At 44.3% G+C, this 23,712-nt stretch overlaps 1 protein-coding gene across 7 annotated transcripts in view; it reads left to right on the top strand.

Moving 5' to 3' along the window:
* TTC23 (tetratricopeptide repeat domain 23) overlaps positions 1-23,712 on the top strand; it is a 101,883-nt gene that overhangs the window by 51,456 nt on the left and 26,715 nt on the right. For all 7 annotated transcript variants that reach the window (XR_004261151.1, XM_032252827.1, XM_032252826.1 and 4 more), the window contains exon 8: positions 13,742-13,847. Coding sequence is in view for 6 of the 7 variants with exons in the window: in XM_032252827.1 (XP_032108718.1) it covers positions 13,742-13,847 (106 nt within the window). In the remaining variant the exon portion in view is untranslated. The remainder of the gene's footprint in view (positions 1-13,741; positions 13,848-23,712) is intronic.

Raw genomic sequence — 23,712 nt, 5'->3', positions numbered from 1 at the left:
CGTGACAGACCTGGGGGTTGTGCAGGTCTTGAGGAGGTGTCCAGCTTTACACCAGGTTTCTGACCTCAGTCACTATGTGGCTCAAACAACATTTACTGAGCATAGGAACACTGGTGGGTTTACAATTTTTGTTAGTATCAATAACTGTAAATATTCTCATACAAAAACCTTTTATAGTTCCTTGAATTATTTCCGGGGCAAGTGTCCAGAAATTAAACTAGTAGAAAGAAGTTCATATGGATTCATATTGACACTCTGTCACAGAATTGGTTTTGATGTACTTCACTGCCAGCAGTTGATTTTTCTTTGTTCTTAAATGAAGGAGTTTTGTACCAACCATGCCAGCTTTTTATGTTAGTTTACTCTCATTTTACAGAATAGAGTCTCAAATTTACTTTAATATTTTTTTTCTTAGCCCATATCCCTCAAACTTTTTTTTTTTTTTGAGATGGAGTCTCTCACTGCTGCCCAAGCTAGAATGCAGTGGTGTGATCTTGACTTACTGCAACCTCCACCTCCCGGGGTCCAGCAATTTTCCTGCCTCAGCCTCCCAAGTAGCTGGGATTACAGGCACCCACCACCACACCTGGCTAATGTTTGTATTTTTAGTAGAGAAAGGGTTTCGCCATGTTGGCCAGGCTGGTCTCAAATTCTTGACCTCAAGTGATCCAACCGCCTCAGCCTCCCAAAGTGCTAGGATTATAGGTGTGAGCCACCGTGCCCAGCAAAAACCACAAAACTTTCTAAAGTTCAAAAAAAGATCTCAGGTACCAGTTTCTCAAGATTATAGAAAGACATCAGTGATTGTACTAGTCCATTGTTATGCTGCTGATAAAGACATACCCAAGACTGGGCAATTTACAAAAGAAAGGGGTTTAATCAGACTTACAGCTCCACATGGCTGGAGAAGCCTCCCAGTCATGGCAGAAGGCAAGGAGGAGCAAGTCATGTCTTACATGGATGGCAGCAAGTAAAGAGATTGGTCAAGGAAACTCCCTCTTACGATTCCATCAGATCTCGTGAGACTTATTCATTATCCCAAGAACAGCATGGGAAAGACCCAGTCCCATGATTCAGTTATCTCCCACCAGAACCCTCCCACAACACATGGGAATTATGGGAACTACAAGATAAGATTTGAATGGGGACATCTGTGTCCCTATCTGTGTCCCCATTTGGCTCTGCCAAACCATATCACTCCACCCTGGCCTCTCCAAAATCTCATTTCTTCACATTTCAAAACCAGTCATGCCTTTCCAACAGTCCCCTAAAGTCTCAGCTCATTTCAGCATTAACTCAAAAGTCCATGGTCCAAAGTCTTATCAGAGACAAGGCAAGTCCCTTCCACCTATGAGCCTATAAAGTCAAAAGCAAGTTAGTTTCTAGATACAATGTGGGTACAGACATTGGGTAAATACAGCTATTCCAAATGAGAGAAATTGGCCAAAACAAAAGGGCTACAAACCCGTTCAAGTCAGAAATCCAGCAGGGCAGTCAAATCTTAAAGCTCAAAAATGACCCCATGTCTAGCACCCAGGTCATGCTGATGCAAGAGGTAGATTCCCATAGTCTTAGGCAGTTCCTCCCCTATGGCTTTGCGTTGTACAGCCTCCCTCCCAGCTGCCTTCACGGGCTGACGTTGAGTGTCTGCATCTTTTCTAGGTACACAGTGCAAGCTGTCAGTGAATCTACCATTCTGGGGTCTGGAGGATGATGGCCCTCTTCTCACAGCTACATGAGGCAGTGCCCCAGTAGGGAATCTGTGTCAGGGCTCCCATCCCACATTTCCCTTCTGCACTGCCCTAGCAGAGATTCTTCATGAGGACCCCACCCTTACAGCATACTTTTGCTTGGGTATCCAGGCATTTCCACACATCTTCTGAAATCTAGGCAGAGGTCCCCAAACCTCAGTTCTTGACTTCTGTGCACTCACAGGCTCAACACCACGTGGAAGCTGCCAAGGCTTGAGGCTTGCACACACTCAAGCCACAGCCACAGCCCAAGCTCTATGTTGGCGACTTTCAGCCAAAGCTGGAGCAGCAAGGATGCAGAGCACCAAATCCCTAGGCTGCATACAGCATGAGGACCCTGGGCCTAGACCATGAAACCACTTTTTCCTCCTAGACTTCCAGGCCGGTGGTGGGAGGACCTGCTGCAAAGGTCTCTGACATGCCCTGGAGACATTTTCCCCATCGTTTTGGTGATTAACATTCACTCCTCATCACCTGCAGGCAGCTTAATTTCACAGTAGATGGACATTTGGGTTGCTTCCGCTTTGGGGCTATTATGAATAATACTGCTATGAACATTCATGGACAAGTTTTTGAATGGACATATGTTTTTATTTCTCTCTTGGGTATAAGGCTACGAGTGGAATTGCTGAATCATATGGTAACTCTATATTTAACTTTTTGAGGAACTACCAATATATTTTCCTAAGCAGTCTCACTATTTTACATTCCTACCAACAATTTATGAAAGTTCCAGTATTTCCACATCCTCACCAATACATTTTACTGTCTGTCTTTAACTTCAGTCATTGCAGTGAGTATGAAGTGCTATCTCATTGTGGTTTTTTATTTGAATTTCTCAAATGACTAGTGATGTAGCACATCTTTTTATATGCTTATTGGTCATTTGTGTATCTTCATGGGAGAAATGTCTATTGAAAATGTCTGCACATTTTTAATAGGGTTGTCTTTTTATTGTTGACTGATAATAGTTATTTATATATTCTGTATACTAGATACTAGACTCTTATCTGTGGGGTGTTTCCCAATCTGTGGGTTGTCTTGTGACTTTCTTGATAGTGTCATTTGAAGCACAAAATTTTGATTGTCCAATTTGTGTATTTTTTTTTTGGCATCACATCTCAGAAATCATTCCCTAATCCAAGGTCATGGAAGCCTGCATCTGTGTTTTCTTTTAAGAGTTTTTATAGTTTTTAGCTCTTACGCATGGGTCTTTGGTTCATTTTGAGTTAATTTATGTACATGGTGTTAGGTATAGGGATCTAACTTCTTTTTGGGGGGTTGGAGAGGCATGTGGCTATTCAGTATCCTAGCACTGTTAATAAAGGTCTATCCTTTCACCATCAAATTATCTTGGGACCCATGTCAACATAAATTGACCATAAATGTAAAGGTTTATTTCTAGATTCTCAATTCTGTTCCATTGATCTATGTTTGTCCTATGCCAATATCACAGTATCACATTGTCTCAATTAGTGTTGTTTTGTTGTAAGTTTTGAAATCAGTAAGTGTGAATCTCTAACTTTGTTCTTCTTTTTCTAGATTCTTTGGTTATTCTAGATCCCTTGCATTTTTATGTGAATTTTGGTATCAGCTTGTCAGTTTCTCCAAAAACAAAAAAAAAAACAACAAAAAAAAAAGCAGGATTTTGGTAGGAATTACATTGAATCTGTATTTCAATTTGGGAAGTATTGACATCTTAACAATATTAAGTCTTTTAATCATTGAACATGGGATATCTATTTACTTAGGTCTTTCATGTCATTCAACTATATTTTGTAGTTTTTAGAGTATAAGTTTTGTACTACTTTTGGTAAATGTATTCCTAAGTAGTTTATTATTTTTCATGCTATTACAAATGGAAGTTCTTAAAATTTCCTTTTCTGATTATTCATGTGTAGAAATACATATGATTTTTTTATGTTTATCTTGTATCTTGCCACCTTGCTGAACTCACGTATTAGTGCTATTTCTGTTTCTTGCCAGTTTTCTAAGTGTGTTCAAATTTTCAACCTTTCCTGTGAGCCTAAGTTAGAAGGATTTCCCTGTATCCAAGTTATAGTGGAATTCACTCATTTTTATAATACTTGTAAAGTTTGATAGGTGACTTTTGCTGTTGTTTATTCTAGAGGTTAAAAAAGATTAGAGAGTGTTTTAAAAATAATTGCAGGTTATTAAAGAAATAGCTTGGTGAAATGAAAATATTATTGAATTTGAAGTAAAAAAATCTGGGTTGGAGTCCATACTATTCTGTTTATCAGCCATTTGATTATAGGCAAATCAGGTATCAGCCATTTGATTGTAGCTCCTTAAAAAATAACCTATAAAAGACTCCATCCATTTCATAGAACTACTCAAAGTTTCAAAATGGAAAGTGTTGGTGAACTGTTAGGCCTTCTGCCAGTATAAGCTACTTTTATTTCTTAACAGTAATTATTAAACATTTATCAATGCTTCTCTTTCCTTTAGGAGATTTACCTGAGATACAGAAAAGCGCAGTAAGGCCACAACCCTCCAAGGGGACCCATGTATAAAAGCCATTTATTAAGTATACACAAAGAGGTTTTGTTATTTTTCCCTGTTGTTTTTTACCCTTAATTCCTTTGGAGTGACAGAAGTGCCCACAGAGAAAAGACCTTTTATTTCCTTTAAAATATAGAAATGTTCCCAAGCATTTTAGGGATTAACTCATTAAGATGGAGAAAAATAAACCAAGTCCTGGAGAGCCACCACAGAAGGAAGGCAGCAGTCCTAGGGAATGATGAAAGAGCCATCATCTACCCCATCCCTCCCTCTGCCACAGAGGTCCATAAGAAAACCATACAAATGTGATTCTTTCTGAAACTCCTCATGGCAAATTTTGGCAATAAAACCTTATTTCCCTATCCAAAAGAAAAATCACAGGGTTCTACTTATGTGAGTGAGAGTATGTTTATGGGTGTGTATAAGTTAACATAGTGCCAGCTTCGGTTGCTTTTTCCCATCTTTCACTTGAATTGCATATCCCTCTTTTCAGTTTCCAGGGTAGCTGTGCCACTCAGGAGTTCCCAAATTTAGGGTATTTAGACTTGCAAAGTATAATGAAATCATTATGTTCGTCAGCTGCTCTACTGACAGCTTTGGAGTCAGAAAATCTAGCTTTGGGCCTCAGCCTGGACAACTTACTGGCCTTAGTCAGGCCTGGGGTGATGGCTGCTCAATGCTCACACATGGCTCCTGGCAGGTGCAGAGTTCTCAGCTAATGGCAGCACTTCTGATTGGCTCTTATTAGTTGCTGTGCACTTGCTATAAACATGCAATCGCATTTATTGTAAATAATCAGAATAATGCTATTTTTAATTTTAAAAATCTCTGAAAATATTAATACTAGCCTTTTATTTAGGAAAGATGTAGACTGCAGTTGTATTCGTCTGTTCTCACATTGCTATAAGGAAATACCTGAGACTGGGTAATTTATGAAAAAAAGAGATTTAATTGATGCATAGTTTTGCATGACTGGGAGGCCTCAGGAAACTTAAAATCATGGAGAAGGCACCTGTTCACAGGGCAGCAGGAGAGAGAATGAGAGCCAGCAGGGGAAATGCCAGACACTTACAAAACCATCAGATTTCATGAGAACTCACTCACCATCACGAGAACAGCCTGGGGTAAACCACCCCCATGATTTAATTACCTCCCACCAGGTCCCTCCTGTTATATGTAAATTTTTGGTACTGCAAAAGAAGTGGCACTCGAGTATAAATTTCCTCAGCAAGGCAATTTACTTCTATAGAAGGGTGTGGCTTACAGATAGAACAATGGTGAACACACACCTGGACAAGGGAGGGAAAGGGCTTCTTATTCCTGATGGAGGTCACCCCTTCTGCTGTGTCATTCCCCCATTGGCTAGGGTTAGACTGCACATTTTAGGCTAATTCCAATTGGCTATTTTAAAGAGAGCAGGGGTACAAGCCGGAGTGGTGGGGTGGGTAGTTTGGTGGGAAGGACAGTTATGGGACAGGTCAGAGAAGGTAACCAGGGGTCAAAGCTGGTGACCAGAGCAGGCGACTAGGATGAGTCAGGATGGAGCAGGGAACCAGGGGAACAGATGTGAACTACTGATTAGAACTGGTGGAAATGGTTGTTTACTGAAACTGCAAGGAAGCTAAACTTTAAAATGGAAAATTAAAGAATAAGAGAGCTGAACATACTGACATACTGATTCTTTGAAGAGAAGCTTGGTGTTCACTATATCTAACACTCCCATGACACTTGGGGATTATGGGATTACAATGCAAGATGAGATTTGGATGGGGACACAAAGCCAAACCATATCATTTTGCCTCTGGCCCCTCCCATATCTCATGTCCTCACATTTCAAAATACAGTCATGCCCTTCCAACAGTCCCCCAAAGTCTTAACTCATTCCAGCGTTAACTTAAAACTTCAAGTCCAAAGTCTCACCTGAGACAAGGCAAGTCCCTTCCACTTATGAGCCTGTAAAATCAAAAGCAGGTTAGTTACTTCCTAGATACAGTGAGGGTACAGGCGTCGGGTAAATACACCCATTCCAAATGGGAGAAATTGGCCAAAACAAAGGGGCTACATACCCCATGCAAGTCCAAAATCCAATAAGGCAGTAATTAAACCTTAAAGTTCCAAAATGATCTCCTTTGACTCCATGTCTCACATCCAGGTCATGCTAATGCAAGAGGTGGGCCCCAGGGCCTTCAGCAGCTCCACCCCTGTGGCTTTGCCCCCCTCCTGGCTGCTTCCATGGGCTGGCATCAAGTGTCTGTGGCGTTTCTACCACATACTGCAAGCTGTTGATGGACCTACAATTCTGGGGTCTGTAGGACTGTGGCCCTCTTCTTACAGCTTCACTAGGCAGTGCCCGAGTGGAGACTGTGTGCAGGCTCCCACCCTAAATTTCCCTTCCATACTGCCTAGCAGAGGCTCTCTGTGAATGCTTCATCCCTGTAGCACACTTGTGCCTGGATATCCAGGCATTTCCATACATCTTCTGAAATCTAGGCAGAGGTTCCCAAGTTCTTGACTTCTGTGTACCCACAGGCTCAACACCACCTGGAAGCTACCAAGGCTTGGGGCTTGCACCCCTGAAGCCACACCCAAGCTATACCTTGGCCCCTTTTAGCCATGGCTGGAGTGGAATGCAAGGCACCAAGTCCCTAGGCTGCATACAGCAAGGGGGTCCTGGGCCCACAAATTCATTTTTCCTCGGAGGCCTCAGGGCCTGTGATGAGTGGGGCTGCTGTGAGGGTCTCTGGCATGCTCTGGAGACATTTTCTCCATTGTCTTGGTGATTAACATTCAGCACCTCATTACTTATGCAAATTTCTGCAGACAGCTTGAATTTTGCCCCAGAAAATCAGTTTTTCTTTGCTACTGCCTTTGTCAGGCTGCAAATTTTCCAAACTTTTATTCTCTGTCACCTCTTGAATGCTTTGCTGCTTAGAAATTTCTTCCACCAGATACAGTAAATCATTTCTTTCAAGCTTAAAGTTTCTCAGATCTCTAGGGCAGGGGCAAAAAGCCACCAGTCTCTTTGCTAAAGCATAGCAAAAATGACCTTTACTCCCGTTCCCAGTTCCTCATCTCCATCTGAGACCACCTCAGCCTGTACTTCATTGTCCTTATCACTATCAGCATTTCGGTGAAAGCCATTCAACAAGTCAACTTTCCTACTTCTTCCTGTCTTCTCATTTCTCCAAACTGCTCCACCCTCTGCTCATTACCCAGTTCCAAAGTTGCTTCCACATTCTTGGATATCTTACAGCAATGCCCCATTCTGCTGGCAGCAATTTATTGTATTACTCTGTTTTCATACTGTTTCACATCTTTTTTCATACTGTTTTATTATAAAATTTTCTAAGAATGACATCAATCCAAGTGCCACAAAGGGAAAGATTACTGTTTTTCTTTTTAAGTAATAACTACTTTTTATAAAAATGATACATGCTCTTTATTTTTTAAAAATCAAGCTATATAGAAAAGGTCAAATATATGCCACCAGTCACCTCAGACCTCCTTGCCCAGATATAGCCAGTGTTGACGCTTGCTGAACATTTTTTCTCTGCATATGTACAGATGAGTATACATTAAGAGACAGAAGAGAAAAAAAGAGAAAAGAAGAAAGTGATAAAATTGACAGAGTAAAAATGAAAAACTACTCTATGGTAATATATCATAAAGTCAAAAATAAATGTCAAAGAGGAGAAAATGTAGAAAGAGTTCTCTAAAAGTCTGGATAAAAAAGACAACTCAGTAGAAATATGCACAAGACAGGAACATACAGTTTACAGAAGAGGAAACATAAATGACCAATAACCATACAAAAATAATCCTCAGCCTCACTCATAATTAAAGAAACACAATTTAGCTGTCTGGCCATTGTGGCTGGAGCCCAGCATGGGTCATGGGAGATGAAGCTAAGAGCGGTGCGTGGCTGGGTTGTGACTGTGTGTGTGTGTGTGTGTGTGTGTGTGTGTGTGTGTGTGATTGATTTCTGGAACAATACAGGAAACTGAATAACTGTAAGGCTGGAAAGGGGGAGAAAAAGAGGGTGAGGTAGGTAGACAGAACGGGGAGGGAGTATTTTTAATTTCAATTGTTCATTCTTTTCTACCACTTAAGATTTTTTAAGATTATATGCAGGTAATACTCTTATTATTTAAAAATCTAATTAAGTTTTAAGAAAATACATACTTGCAACCAAAGAAGAAAATATAAGGCCTTGAGGTATCTGTTTTGTTGCTAGTATTTATACAGAGTAGCGCATTTTCTCCCCAGCTCTTTGGAGGAGCTAAAATTGACAACTGGAGAGCTGCCACTGAGGACTTTCTCTGACTATGAAAAGAAACTGGCTTAGTCTAGGGCCCTCAGAACTCAGTTTTCCAGTGCTCTCTGTTCCCAATGACTTACTGTTCATCTAATCCCCCAGGGAGTCCCAGCTCCATCTTTTTCTTACCCAAGGTTTACCAGCTGCCCCAAGTCCCCAAGGTATGTGTGGCCATGAAAGGCCTCCCTACTGGGCAGAGATGGGAGAGGGAAGGAAATGGCAACCTGGAGCTGCAATGTGACCCTGTCTTGCTTAAGGGTGTCAGCTCAAATTTGAAGGGTGAAATGACCAATTTTGGCCGGGTGAGAAGGAAAGCTATGCAGCTTCATAGGTGGTCAGTTATAAGAAACACAGCAAGCTCACACCTCCAATGACAAGTAGACTTGAACTTCTGTTGAATTAAGGAACAAACTTGAAACAAACCAGAGTCGTAGACTCTTGATGGACAGCACTTTAACATCTTCTCTGTCCACCACCCACTGCTTTTCTCTCCTCTATAGCATCCCTCTAAAGCGTTTAGAAGCTGCTCAGGCATCCAAATATCAGTATCTCACTCTTCCCCCTAGGCAGCCCACTCCATTTCTGGACAGAGTCTACTATTTCACAACCTCTTTCTCTGACCCTTATATAGTTCTTCATTACATAGATTAGAAAATCATCTTTCTGTAACTTCTACCCTCTCAATAACCAAGTGTTAGACTAGACAAGTATGTAGTTTGGAATTACAGGCCTTAGTCTGAATCTCTGTTCTGCCGCTGACCCACCATGTGACCTTCAGCCAGTAGCCTGGAGGCTTAACTTCCCCTTCTGTAAATTGGGCCATTCACATCACCTTTCAATGGTCATTTTGAGACTAGGTGAACTGGTAAGTGCTAAAATTCACTTAGTGCTACGCTGGCAGAAGAAGATTACTTGGTGTTAGTTCCCTCCTTCCCTGTGTCCCTGCAGTGCTAACCCTCAGCTGTGCAAAGAGATCCTGGCGGTGACTAAGTTGAAGACTTCTGTTGTCTTTTCCCTGAGTGTTCTCATCTCCAGAGTAAATGTATTCAGACTAAGTCCACAAATGTATCTTGATCTTTTTGTGTACTTACTCTCCACTTTGCTGTAGGAGAGATTTTGCTCTGTCAGTGATCCCCTAATTATTACAAAGTGGGGGGAAAATATATTTCCCTCATCCCAAGACCCACCCCATCCCCAAGAGCTGGGATTCCACACTCAGACTCCTCCCAGGGTTTGAAGTTGAGTGTTCAGATGATGGGGGTCTGCCTGCAGAAATAGAAGTATCTCATCCTTTTCATTAGTCACAAGCTTTCTCTTTGGGAAATATTACGCAGTTTACAAATCCAAGGGGACAGGCCCAGTTAGATAAGCTCTACCAGCTCTGGCTCTGGCTGCATCTATTGACAACTTGATTGGTGCTGAGGAATCTGTGGTTTCCCCCAAACACACACATGAGGTACCGGGCTGGAACAGCTGCTCTGTGCCTTAGCAGGGGTTGAGGTCCTTGGTCTTATGGATGAGTTTTTCATTTTTTTTAATTAATGACCTTGTTCAATTTGGGATATTAGAAATGTTTTTTATGTTTTTAACTCAGTCCAACACGCCAGCTAGCCCAAGAGATTTGGGGATATTAAACACTCCTCCTCAGCTTCAAGATGACAGTTGATAAATGTAACCATAAGATACTGAAAAGAACAAAGGACATGAGGGGAAATGCAAGCCCTTGGGAGATTAATAAATCATAAGGAGAAGGAGTGAGTGTGATCAAGCTATGGAGCCCCAGCAAGGCCGATTACTTGGTCTCTTGCAGAAGTCCAGGAGAGGCAAGCAGGATGCCTGTATTTCTATTAACTGTGATTCCTAGTCCTTAAATGCTCTCAGATGCTTGTAACAGGGTATTTACATTCCCTTAGCAATGAAGCATTATTTGAAAATTGTGAACAGTAGTGGAGTTTGGAAAGACAGTGTAGTGTAATCACTAGCTTTGTCAATGTCCTTTGCACCCACTCCCTAAGGAAGCCTCACTTTCTAGCATGTGCTGTGCTTCTCAGTCTGTGTCACCTTGAGCCCTCATGTTCCACAGAGGTTTTTCTGGGGCAGCCAGCTGGGAGCAGGTAGTCAGGCTTCCAGGCCCCCTCCACCTACTTCTGTGAGAGCAGCTCTGCTGTTTCATGCTGTGTGTATTAGAGAACCACAGAAGATTTTGTTTGGGTTCTTCTGCTCCAAAGAAGTAACTTGAAAATCAATGGTGCCAAGGTGTTTACATCCTTTTACAAGTTGCTTCTTCCACTTAGTGCTATGTTTCTGAAATATAACCATGTTAACATATGTAGATGGAGTTCAGTCATTGTAGAATAATCCACAATATGTTCATTCCCCTGCTGATAGAGATTTAGGTGGTTCCCCATTTTTTACCATCTTGAATAATGCTTTAGTGGTGGGCATTTTCAACACCAGCAATGGGCCGTGTACATTAAGCTGGACAAGAAGGGACAGCAGGAGGGGCGGATGACTAGTGAGAATGTTGGGGGAGTGGTTGATTAGATAACTAGGAACTGCATGGATGCAACAGATCCAGGGCCCCTTAAGAGTCAGAATGGGTCTGCGAGCTGGAGAATCCAGTGGTAGCACAGAGTAAACGATGATGAGGTCTGGAGTGTGATCTGGGGACTGGGTAGCTGAAAGTAAGGAGGAAAGTGAGTTTGTCAGAAACCTGAGAGGCCAAAGTGTTAGCTGGATTGTTTGCTGGACATCTCCATGTGGTCCTTTAGCTACACTCTACATCCTTCTCAGCCCTGCTCTGTGCCCCAAAGGCTGACCTTTAATTACCATCTCAGTGCCCCTTCCCTCAAACTGAGAGGCACACAGCCTGGACTGGGGAAGACACAGAGACAGAGCGTCCATTCCCCCAGCCCCTCCCCTTAAGGTTCCTGCAGGTAGGCTGCTTCTCTACTGAAAGCCACTGCTCATTTTCCTACAATTCTTCTTTCTAGTAATAGCAAGTGTCCCCTCCCTTGCTCCAGCAGTCCAGGATAGTACGGCATCTTGACTTGGGGCCCAGCATGCTCATCCTGGGTTTCCTCTATGCCACGAATCATTTTATTGACCTCTTTTCACTCTATTAACCTGTTTAAATGTACCATCTCTTTCCTGCCTGATTGAGTACAGGCCAATCTCATGGATACTGAAATCTTGGGAAATGATGACAAGCATAAGAGTAGACAGGAAGTTAGTTAGCTGGTTGCAAAAACCTAGTGAGGGGTGATGTCTGTGAATCTGCATAAAATGAAACTAGCCTACATTTTTGTAGTTTGCTTGTGAGCTCTTTTAAAACTAAAATTCCTGTCTAATTTTTAGAGGGAATTCCTAGAGTTAGCATAATATCTGGCATGTAGAAAGCATTTAAAAATGAAAATAAGTTGAATTGAATAGGACTGAATTAAATCAAATGGAATTAAATGGAATTTTACTGAATAAATGAGATGCTAATTTTGCACATTTTAGACATCATGGGTGTCCCCCCCTCAAACACCCCTTCCTCTAGCGTATGGTTTTTAAAAGCTTTATGAACAGCAAATAAATTACATCAGGGATTGAGTTTCTGAAGTGAACAATAATAAATGTTTGCTTATGTTAGCATCTCATGTAGAAAAATGTTGAAGTCATGAAAACTTTGTGATAAATTCAGATCCCTTTAAGTTTTCAGGACCCACTTTCTTTTTTCATTTTTTTGAGACAGAGTCTTGCTTTGTCACCCAAGCTGGGGTGCAGTGCACAATCACTGCTCACTGCAGTCTTGATCTCCCAGGATCAAGCCATCTTCCCACTTCAGCATCCTGAGTAGCTGGGACTACAGGTGTGTACCACCACACCTGGCTAATTTTTTTTTATTTTTTAGTAGAGATGGGTTCTCACTGTGTTGCCCAGTCTAGTCTCAAACTCCTGAACTCAAGTGATCCTCCTGCCGCAGCCTCCCAAGGTGCTGAGATTATAGGCATGAGCCACTGCACCCGGCCTGACTCACTTTCTTGATATTATATGTATTTTGCTCTTAGAAAACTTTGCTTTCTCTCTCCATGGCAAAAAAAACCCAACTTACAGTGCTTTCAGAACATATAATTACTCATTTGAATATAATTTTGTTAGACATATCTAGTAACATTTTCTTGAATTTATAATACTGAGTAGGAAGAAACAAAATATAAAATCTTTCTTGAATTTTTGTTTTAATCAATCTAAAATATTGTATGTCTTTGCATATGAGTTAAAGCTTCTCTGGCATTACACAGTGATTGTTCTCTTCAAATAACAGATCGTAGAGTTGGTAGGGGAAAAACACAAAGTAAACATGGCTGAATTTGCATTTGGCATTTTTTTGGCATAGGGGGGCCGGCATTTCCTCTCTTTCTTCCTTTGTCCAAACACTGCACAAGTAATAATTTAACTCTATATCTGTGGCTTCTATTGTCTATACATACATGAGGTTTCACCATGTTGGTCACACTGGTCTCAAACTCCTGACCTCAAGCAATCCATCTGCCTTGGGCTCACAGAGTATTGGGATCATAGTCGTGAGCTGCCGTGCCTGGCCAAAAACATTTTATTGGACTTTATTTTCAAGGAACTGAGCTGCTTTGTGTGCTTGGGCAGCTCTCCTGAGCCAGTTTGCAAAGGGTGCAGGCAAATGGGGTTGGTGGCTCAGGTACAAAGGAGGGTCTATATTTCTGTGGGGAGGTTGCTGACACCCATGGGTAGGTCCCACTTTTGGGGTTGACCAGTAGCCAGGGCACTGGGCTTGCCCCCTTTCTCTACACAGCATTGACATCTTCTATCCATCTCTTTACTTCTTGTAACTCCCCTTTCCTCTTTGCTGACACTGGACTCAAAGAGTCATAGACATTTAATGATTTGCTTAGTGCCAGGCCCTGACCATAGCTTTGAGCCATCTGGATTCATAGTCCAGTGTTCCCTCCACTACTCAGTGCTTTTAAAATCCAGCTCTCCTGTGAGTTGATTGCACTTTCACATAAATTACTTCTTCTAGCTTGCTGGAAAGTTCCTTGGCTTTCTGCTTATCTCTGTAAGGACAGTTAGTTTCCTGTTGCTGCTGCCAAGCATGTAAACAACATGTTTCTTCTTTCTGTGGTGACAGGCACATCTCATCATCCTGAGTAGAAGCCCCTCTCAAGAGGAGGCAGCAGACTCCGCACATGTCATCGCCCACGCTGCTGTCGCTTCAGGGAGACCCGAGCACCACGGTGAGAAGAATCCTTTTCTCTTCCTGTCTCACAGGCACCTGAGTCTGTAAACAAGCTGCCTTCTAGATGGGTTAACAGGTGGACAGAGCTGTGCCATAGGCCTGCCACAGAGCCTTCCTTGCTTTATCTGATCATCTGCAGCTATGCTACTCTGCTGCTTTCCTCAGAGTCCTTTGGTTTCTCTCCCCTTCTAGCATTCTTTTAATCTTTTATTCTTAAATACAGCTAATCTCTATCCAAATGTAGCTGTTAAGAGCCCCAGAGAATCTGTACTGGGCTTACAGGGAAATCTGCTCTGCCTTCAAAGGTGATCTATTTTTAAAGATTGTTGTGGCAACAGCTCTGGCCTCTGGGCCAGCCACCCTCCAGACACTGTCAGGGCTGAACTTTCAATCAGGATGAACTGACACGACTTCAGGACTCCAAAAGGAAGTTGCCATTTATGGCTTATGTGATTTTCTTATCACCACATAATCGGTAGTGCATCAAACCTCATGAATTGTTTAATCCACCATCCTGGGCTCGGAGCATACAGATTATACAGTGTGCTTCCATTGGCAGAAAACACATAGTACTAATGTTTTTGTTTTTTTTTTTTGGTCACAATATTCAGAAATGGAGTTCACTTCATAAAGAAGACCCAGGGGTATATTCCAAGATATCAGATAAAAATAATTACATACTGAATAAATAAGGTCCAGTGTGCTCAAAAGTGTAAAATCAACATCTGGAAGGCATGGGGTTGATTGAGGAAGCAGAAGTCAGGCTAAGATGAGGCCAGCACATGGGAGAAGGTGAAGGGAGAGCTTCAGTGAGCAGCCTGGCCCGGAAAGATCCACAGGCCAGGCAGGGAGCTCCAGTCCATGGAGGAACTGATGAAGGAGGCATCGGCATTCATCCGTCTGTCCATCCCACCTTGCGGATCTCCAAGAGCTTGAAGCACCTTTTCCGATCTGGAGGAGCCTGTCTAGGGATGGAGAGAGGAGAAAGGTGACCTTTCTTGTCCCCGCTCCCTACAACATTCCACACTAACCATCAGGTTTGCTTGTTGGTGCCTAAAATTCATGCAATAGGAGGAAAGTACTTTCTATTCCATATCTATTAATAAAACACTTAAAATACATGTTTGATGGAAACTCCTAGAATAGCAAGTCAAAAATCTAAATGTCTACAGAAACCAAGCAAGAAATGTGAGTGAAGCAGGTGGTTATCAGAAACCAGCAGCAGCAGCAAGCATAGTTATAAATGGCAGCTAACTGTTGGCTGTAGAATGAGCGAGATGAAACCATGGTGAGGACTGCGGCAAACTAAAACCCATACCTGCTACTTAGCTCCAGCCCATGGCAGCCATGTGGAAGGGAGGCTCATATTGGCAGAGCTCCTTTTTAAGAGTAGGTAGAAATTTGGAGTTTTATTGGAGAATCTTCAATTTTTTTTAATTATTTTTATTTTTTTTAGAAACAGGGTCTCATTTTGTCACCCAGGCTAGAGTGCAGTGGCACAGTTATAGCCCACTGCAGCCTCCAACTCCTGGGCTTAAGTGGTCTTCCTGCCTCAGCCTCCGAGGTTGGTGGGACTACAGGCACACACTGCTTACACTCAGCTAGTTTTTAAAAAATTTTTGTAGAGACAGAGTCTTGCCCAAGATGGTCTCAAACTCCTGGCCCTAGGCTACCCTCCCATCTTGGCCTCCCAAAACTCTGGGATAACAGGCATGAGCCACCACACACCCAGCCCAATTTTTAACTGATGGTAACTAACCGAAATATGTTTAAGGCTCTGAGTGAGTCAAACCAAGTGTGAAGGCTGGATCCATGACTTTTGACCTGGAAAGCAAGAGTGTGAATAAATTGCTGTCAGATCTTTCCTGTTTTCCTTGGGGGTGTAAATTGGCAGAGTATAGGGGAGGTGGGTCCATTCCTGAATGAATACCAAACAGGGAGAGGGCTAAGGCCAAAAGACCATCTTTTTGCCTAGAGGGATTCCAGCTTCCAGCACTTGAACCAGTGCTCAGTATACTCACTTGCAGGTATGAATTGAGTGGAACCTAGAGATTCTGTGTCCTAGAATGCCATTGTCCCATAGCTGCAAAGTTAGGCCACTCTGCTTTGCATGACATGGAATCAGAGACAATTCAATTTTGGTTATATATTTTTTTTAAATTTTCCAGTCTAAATATAGCACTGTATTGTCTTCTCTTAAACTGAAAATGATAATAATACCTACTTGTTACAGATAATAAATATGTGATAACAGTTATTATATTAATAGCTACTACTTATATATGGCATACCAGCAATGGTTCTCACCGCACTATATTTATTAATTCCCAAATCCTTGCAACTCTGTGAGATAGGTACAATTATCCCCATTTTTAGATGGAGAAACTGAGGCACCCAGAGACTAGGTAATTTTCCCAAGGGCCCATAACCAGTGAGTGGTAAAGATATGAACCCAGGTAGCAACCACCCCAGAGGCTCTTTATGCCATGTCACATTATGGGGTCTGGCACTGCACGTGTCTCCTCCCACCTTAGGCCCACCAAAGAGTCTGTGGAGTGTGGGACAGACAAGGGACACAGGAAGAATGAAGGCAGCCCAGAGAGAAGGGTTTGGAGTGCCAGTGAGAAGGCCTGGGGTCCAGGAGCATGTGGAGAATCTCAGCTCCAGCCTTCAGCAGCTGAGGGCATTCGGTGACATGCACCCAGAAAGCCCACTTGCCAGTCAGAATTGAAATATGTGAGGAACCACTTTGGGAGGCCAAGATGGGTGGATCACATGAGGGCAGGAGTTGAGACCAACCTGGCCAGCATGATGAAACCCTGTCACTACTAAAAATGCAAAAATTAGCCAGGCATGGTGGTGCATGCCTATAGTCCCAGCTACTCGGGAGGCTGAGGCACGAGAATCACTTAAACCTGGGAAGCAAAGGTTGCAGTGAGCCAAGATTGTGCCACTGCACTCTGGCGACACAGTGAGACTCTGTCTCAAAAAAAAGAGAAATGAGAAACCTGAAGTAGATGGGTAAGAAGACCATTTCTCCCAGGCACAAGGAGTTGGGACTGATAGTTTTACAAACTGGGAAAGGGGGTAGCTTCTGCGTTAGGCCTGGAGGATTGATTGCTTAAAGCAAAAGCAAAGGATGACTGAGAGACTCTCAAGCAAGCAAGAATCATAATAATAACAGAAACAATGACAATAACAACCGTAGCAGCAACACTCAGGCGCCTCTTGTATGCATGTGCTGGCACTTTCACAGACATGCTCATTTAATCCTTTTAACAACCCTTGGAGGCAGGACAGGACCTCCCGTTTTACAGATGAATTCACAATGCCACCTCTTCTTACCAGAAAGTACCACGAATCTGAAGGACCTACTCTCTCTACTCATTGTTCTACCCAAAAAGGACCAAGTCTCCATCAGTCTGTATGGTGCTTCTAGGCAGGCTCTTGTCAGATTCAGCACCTATGAACCAGAAGACATTTGAACTGTTTATCACCTTGACGCTGTTAGGAAGAAAGCTTACTAAGGCCTTAAAGGTGAGTAAATGCTGAGTGAGTAGCCAGGGCAGAGAAGCAGTGGGCTAGAAATAGATGCTGATTGTCCTGCAGCAACATGAAGTCCTGGAACAGGCACAAAAAGGAGCACAAACCTTTGCCCCTAAGGCCTCAAACAAATCACTTAAATGGACAAGTCAGAAACAAATAAAAGCAAGAAGAATCCTCAAACTATCCCTGCTTTGTGAACATACTTTAAAAACCGCTGCCATTGAAATCCTTGCACCCTTAGTGGCAGATGTGGGAAAGGCTGGAAAAGGAGCTCACCAGGCCAGCACATGTTGCATATGTGGGGAATCCAGCTTCACTCTAGAAGCAGAAATGCAACAGGCGCTACCCGGCCAGAGGCTGTAGTGGGAGCACAGGTGGGTATATTCCCACTGTCTTTTTTTTTTTTTTTTTTTTTTTGAGACAGAGTCTCGCACTGTCACCCAGCTGTAGTACAGTTTGGCTCACTGCAATCTCCACCTCCTGGGTTCAAGCAGTTCTCCTGCCTCCGCCTCCCAAGTAGCTGGGACCACAGGCTGTGCCACCATGCCCAGCTAATTTTTTTGTATTTTTAGTAGAGACAAGGTTTCACCATGTTGGCCAGGATGGTCTCAGTCTCCTGACCTCGTGATCCACCCACCTTGGCCTCCCAAAGTGCTGGGATTACAGGTGTGAGCCGCTGTACCCAGCCCCCACTGTCTTTTATGTCACCTCTCTGCTGTCCCCTCATGTGGCCAATGTCCCCACAGCAGGAATGAAAGAAATCCACTGCGGGCTATGGTTTCTCCAGGTCTCTGCTGCCTCCAGCAGGGGGAAATAAGAGAGGGCAATCTGCAGCTTATCTTTGTGTAACAACTGAGGGGCAACCAGATCCCTCACAGTTCTCACCAGCACAGGACTTTCCAACCTGGACGTTGTTCACTTCTAGTTCAGAAGTCCTGGCCGGATCCCAGGAGCAAACCTGCAAGTTCCACCCAGCACCAAGGGGGGAATCTTAGCTCTGCTCTCCTGTGCTTAACCCGTTTGTACCGAGTACAAAGACTTTTGGGGACTTGGTTTTGGTTTTGATTTTTGAAGAAAATAATCATTAATGAGAAAAGTTTCTCTTTTGAGGATTCTGAGCCTGCTTGCTTACTGAATGCCCATTGAAGGCATTGCCCTGTAACTAACAAAATGCCACTGGCCAAGAAGCAAGTGTTTCAGGCTCAACGCACAAGCTAATCCCTTTGCTCTGTGCCTTCCTTGTATTCCTTATGCAGACAAAACTGCCCTAGAAGTCACGAAGGCTTGTGATTGCATAAAGATTCCCAGTTCAGGCTCCTGGAATGTCACTAACCTGAGCCTGGCCAGCTTCCCAGAGCAGCCATAGACAAACTTGGTATTAACAGCTTTCCCAACCCTGCTAAGTGTTCAGGGCATTGGCTTTGTGTTTATAACTCATCTCCTAAAGGATATTAAAATGAAATGGTCCAAAGCCAAGAACATTTCAGCATCAACCTTTGAGAGGCAGAGCCTGCTGAGTGCAGGCGGCCTTGTTTGGAAGTAGCCCCATCTGCAGCCTGGGCTCTTGCAGGCTGGGGAGTTGTTCAGTGTCCAGTGACAGCAGATAGAATGGGCTGTGTCCTGTTAGAGCCTAGGGGGCAGGGGCCGACTAAGTAGATTCCTAAGGTATAATTTCCTATGCACGAATATGTATACCTCCCCTGCCCCCATTGGTCCTAGCCTCTAGCCACATTTTACACAGCAGACTGGAAAAATGTTAGTATGGGAAGCTAGGCACTGCATCTCACCCAGGTCTCCTCTTTTTTACCTTACACGATCCTCCCTTTTCTTAACTCTTCCCCCTGGGGCCTGCCTTCTCAGCTTGCCCAGTGCTAGGCCCTCCCCACTTCCTGCTTACTGAGTTACTGAGGATCCTGGGCCCCATGTGTTCCAGAGAGACCTGAAATCAGGCTCCTTGACATACACAGGCCCCAGGTCTTGTGGGCCCCTGACAGGTGACATGGATACCTGGGAACAGCCATGGTGAGGTGTCCCTTACCTTCCCATGCTTTTCTTAGCTGCCCCTGCTGCGTCTCTCATGATGCTGCCAACCTGAGCCTCCAAGCAGGGCCTGGTGGGGCCCATTTCTCTTTACAAAATGCTTGGCCAGCCTGAATTTAGCCTTGCCTTTGAGCTCCCCAAGCAGCACATATGGCATCCATGCCTGCTCTGTGCCCCATAGGGAGCGAGGGAGAAAGGGGAAGTGAGGGTTCAGTGGAATGAGGCCCAGAGAAGGAAAGAGATGCCCCTTACTCTGTTTGCACCAGCATCAGGACTCCCTTCTTAGGAACTTCTGGAAGTCACCCTAGAGTAGTTACATCTAGGGGTTTGGGGTCCAGGGTCACTCAGCAAGTTAAGAGGCCAAGCAAGGCCTAGAATAGAACCCACCTTCTACTCACTTATCACCCTCCAAACCCAGAGAGGGAGTTGTGCCATCCCCACCCTACCCTGCTAAGGGTACAGGGCTCTTAGCAGCCCTGAAAGGCAGGCAGGAGGGGGCTGCAAGGGTGGGAAACCCTTGGTGCCGGCAGAAGAGGTGAAGAGGAGGCCTGTTCCCCACCCAAGTTTGTGGTATTGGCCCCTCTACCTCAGGCAGAGCTGAAACCTCATCAAGCTTGCTCACCAACTGCTATCCATTCGTCGTGTCTGAGCGCAAAGCCGGTGGCTTCTTCATTTCTCTCCTGGGGAAACTGAAGTACATGAGCAGCATGATGACCACGTTCATGAGGTTCAGGTTTTTCACTTTTGGGCCGGTTTGTAATTTGTGTTCAGAACTTCTCAGAAAAGCTTATGTAACGTATACCCCGACTTGGCTTCAAAAAGGATTTTTAAGGCAGCTTATGGAAAACGCATCTACATCACCAAGGCTAGTGACTGGAGCCTGAGGTTGCTGGAAGCCTTCACTACATGGGTGGCCCCAAGTGGTGGTGGTTGTGGAGGGGGCTGGTCACTTTCCTAGTGGTAAGGACACTTAAGGCAGGCAGATCCCGATGGTGGGCACTCTGCATGTTTATACCCTGTGAGCTTCACCTGGCCTGCTGCCATTTGATCACCTCACTTTACGGATGCACACCTGTCCCCAGAGATGTCCCTGGACTTCCTCGGATCACATAGCTAGTGAGCAGCAGCCTGCCACTCCCTGAAGCCATGTCACAGGCCCCGGTCTATGGCACTGTGAAAGTGTTCCTCACGAGGAGGGCCTCCTATGGGGACCAATGAAGGCTTTGGGTGAGGAAAGTGTCTCTCCCAGGCTTTGTATGTTCTCAGGCTTCCTGTGTGGCTTCCACAGGCTAGTAGCCTCAAACAGCAGCCCCCAGCAGGGTCTAAGTAGGTTCAATGTGTTAGTTTCCTGGGTGAGGGAGCTCATCTGGGTTAGTGCCAGGCTGATTTGGGACTTTCCATTTTTAAACTCCCTGGGGTCCTTAAAGCCTTTGCAATTGGTACAGAGCAGAGACTGTTTTCTAAGACTGCTACAAAAGACAATCGTCACATTGTACACAGAGCCTCCCTCTTAATGAAAGCTGTCCTTACTGTTCCAACTACTGCCTTAGGACAGCCATAGGAAAATGAATGCAGGGTTCCTGGAATTTAATTAAAAGCCTCCTGGCCTCCCCTCCAGTGGGCCACATTGCAGTCCTGCATTCCTCTTGCTCTTGGGATGAACCCTTGTTTTCTTTTGCCTGTGTATGAACATCTCCACACAGAATCTTTCAGCGTCTTTGGGAACAACGCAGCTCAAAGTCCTCAGACAGAGCCGTCTGCAGAGACGTCAAACCACCCTGCGCACCAAGCCACACCTTCTCCCTGCTGTAACTCACAGACAACCTAAACATTCTGTTGGAATGAAAATAGAAGATTCATGGCCTTGGAACACCTGTGCCATTAGGGCTCAGATGTACAAGCTAAGTCATGCTCCTGTGTTTTAGAAAATGACCTCAGCTTCTGCCCAGGCCTTTGGCATCAGATTGCAGAGGATTCTAAAAGTGGTTTTTAAAGGTAGGGATGGCTTTGTGTGAGAGTGCTGAAACTGCTGGCTCTTTGTGAACCCTCACCCTGTTACAGGGCACAAAGTTCAGGCCGGGAGGTGGCAGCCATTTTAAGGGGCTAGAATTTTTTGTCTCTCTGGAAATCCTGCTGTCACTTGTCCCAGGTGGAGATAAGACTGGGATGTCCCTTGCCAGGAGAATAAACTGCTTCTCAGGAAGTGACCTCTTTGCTATAGTAATAGGACTCAATTTCCCTCCCCTCAAAGACTGCTCTTACGGATTTAGTTCACAAAGTTAATTTGGGGGTGAGGGGGTTGGAGGAAATAAGACAGGATCTTGCACTAAAGGAGCTTTCCTATATCCCAGGTAAAGATCAAAGTGGTTTGAAATTCATAGACAGGGAGTGTACCCATGTGGATGTACTAGACCTTCCTCTGTTCCCGAGCTCTAGGCCATTCTAATATATAGGGGTCCTAACCTGTTCACAGATGCCTGATGTGTGGTCGGCTTGCATGTGGCAATAGCTGTCAGGGAAGCCTCTATCTGGTATTATCTCCCTGTGACTAGAGACCTACCAGCAACGAAAATGGGGGAAGCACAAAACTTTAGAGAAACCAAGGACTTAAGGAAGAAAGAGAGCAGTGACTTGAGGAGGCTGCCCCCAGAGGGCAGATTCCCAGGCAGGGCCTGTCTCTGTCTGCCTACCACAACACCTGGCTTTCTGTGACTTCAGTAGCCATGCTGCCTTCATGTAAGGAATACACTCCTTCCGCCCTCTCCTCCCTTCCTTCCTCCCGCACTCCCACTCCCTCTTCCAGAGGTCCGTGTACGCTAACAAGCATCATCTTTGGAAAATATGACTAGCCTCCCTAGGTATGAGGCTATGAGCCATTTGCACGTTAGTTGGAATTGAACCACAGCGTCCTCCCTCGAAGCTTCTTTGTGAACTGAGCTGCACTGAGGGAAAAAAAGCATGCCATTCTCAGGTTGAGAGGACCAGCCCAAATCGGGTGCTTTTGGGGGCAGTTAGGTAGAAGAAGCAATACTGGGAGGTGGGAGAACATTAAAAAGAAAAGGGCTAGAAGGATGTGAGGTGCGGCTGTGTTCACCTGTGCCAGGGAGACTGGCTTCTACCCAGGGAGAGGTCAGGGAAATGCCTCTTAGCCCTTTTTGGCCTCTGCCTTTCCCTAAGCATGGCAGTGCCACTCTAGCCAAACCCCAGGCTCTGAAACTCAGTCCACGAATTGCCCCATGCCTTTTACATCTGCAGGTCTTCACAGTAAACACAATAAGGGCCGATCTTTAGGGGACAAGGCTGAGATGCAGAAAGATCTTTACTTTTAAAACGAATGCTTGGCTACCTTCTTTAGTTAACTCCCAATTAGCGAGAAAATTAAAATATCAAAAGAGTACTCCACTCCTGAATATCTTCATTCATTTTAGACATTAATCTCTATAATGCTTTTATAATCAACAGAATTAATGTCACTTCATCCTCAACATTTGCTGTCATTAGATTATCAAAGGAGCCAAAGTTAATACTCAATTTGCACATTAAATCTGTAACATTTTCTTTTGTGGGTCAGCTATGAGGAAGAGATGTAACTAATCCCATTCATGAGGGCTCCATCCTCATGACTTAATTGCCTCTGAAAGGCCCTACCTCTGAATATCATCACTGTGGGGGTTAGGATTTCAACATGTGAATTTGAGGGGGACATAAACATTAAGACCACAGCACTGGCTATATTCATTTTATTTCCTGCATAACAAATTTGCTTACTCACCCATTTATTACCTCGCAGTTCTGTAGGTTAGAAGACTGGTGTGGTAAGGCATTCTTCTCTGCTCATGCTGAAATCATGTTGTTGGCCAGCCCCACTCAACTGGAGGTTGGGATCCTTTCTGAACCTTATTCCTGTTATGAGCACAGTTCAGTTCCTTGCAGCCACAGGACTGAAGTCCCTGTTTTCTGGAGAGCTGGTGGCCAGCAACCCCTCTCAGCTCCCACAGGCTGCTCTTGCTCAGGTCCTTCTACCACATCCCTCTCCATCTCAGCAGCAGGCAGAATTCTTCTCATCACATCTCTGTCATGCCTTCCCTAAATGTGGCTTCCTTTTCTGCTACCAGCCAGAGAAAACACTCTGCTTTAAAGGGCTCCTGTGATTAAGTCTGGCCCAGGGGATAATCTCGCTTTCATTTTTCTTCTTCTTTTGTTTTGAGACAGGGTCTTGCTCTGCCACCTAGGCTGGAGTACAGTGGTGGTTGAGGCCCACTGAAGGCTCAACCTCC

The sequence above is a fragment of the Sapajus apella genome, unplaced genomic scaffold (genome assembly GCF_009761245.1).
Source record: "Sapajus apella isolate SASKATOON/1434 unplaced genomic scaffold, GSC_monkey_1.0 scaffold80, whole genome shotgun sequence".
NCBI lineage: Eukaryota > Metazoa > Chordata > Mammalia > Primates > Cebidae > Sapajus > Sapajus apella.
Note: the sequence above shows the minus strand (reverse complement) of the source record. Positions and strands in the feature narration are given on the sequence as shown.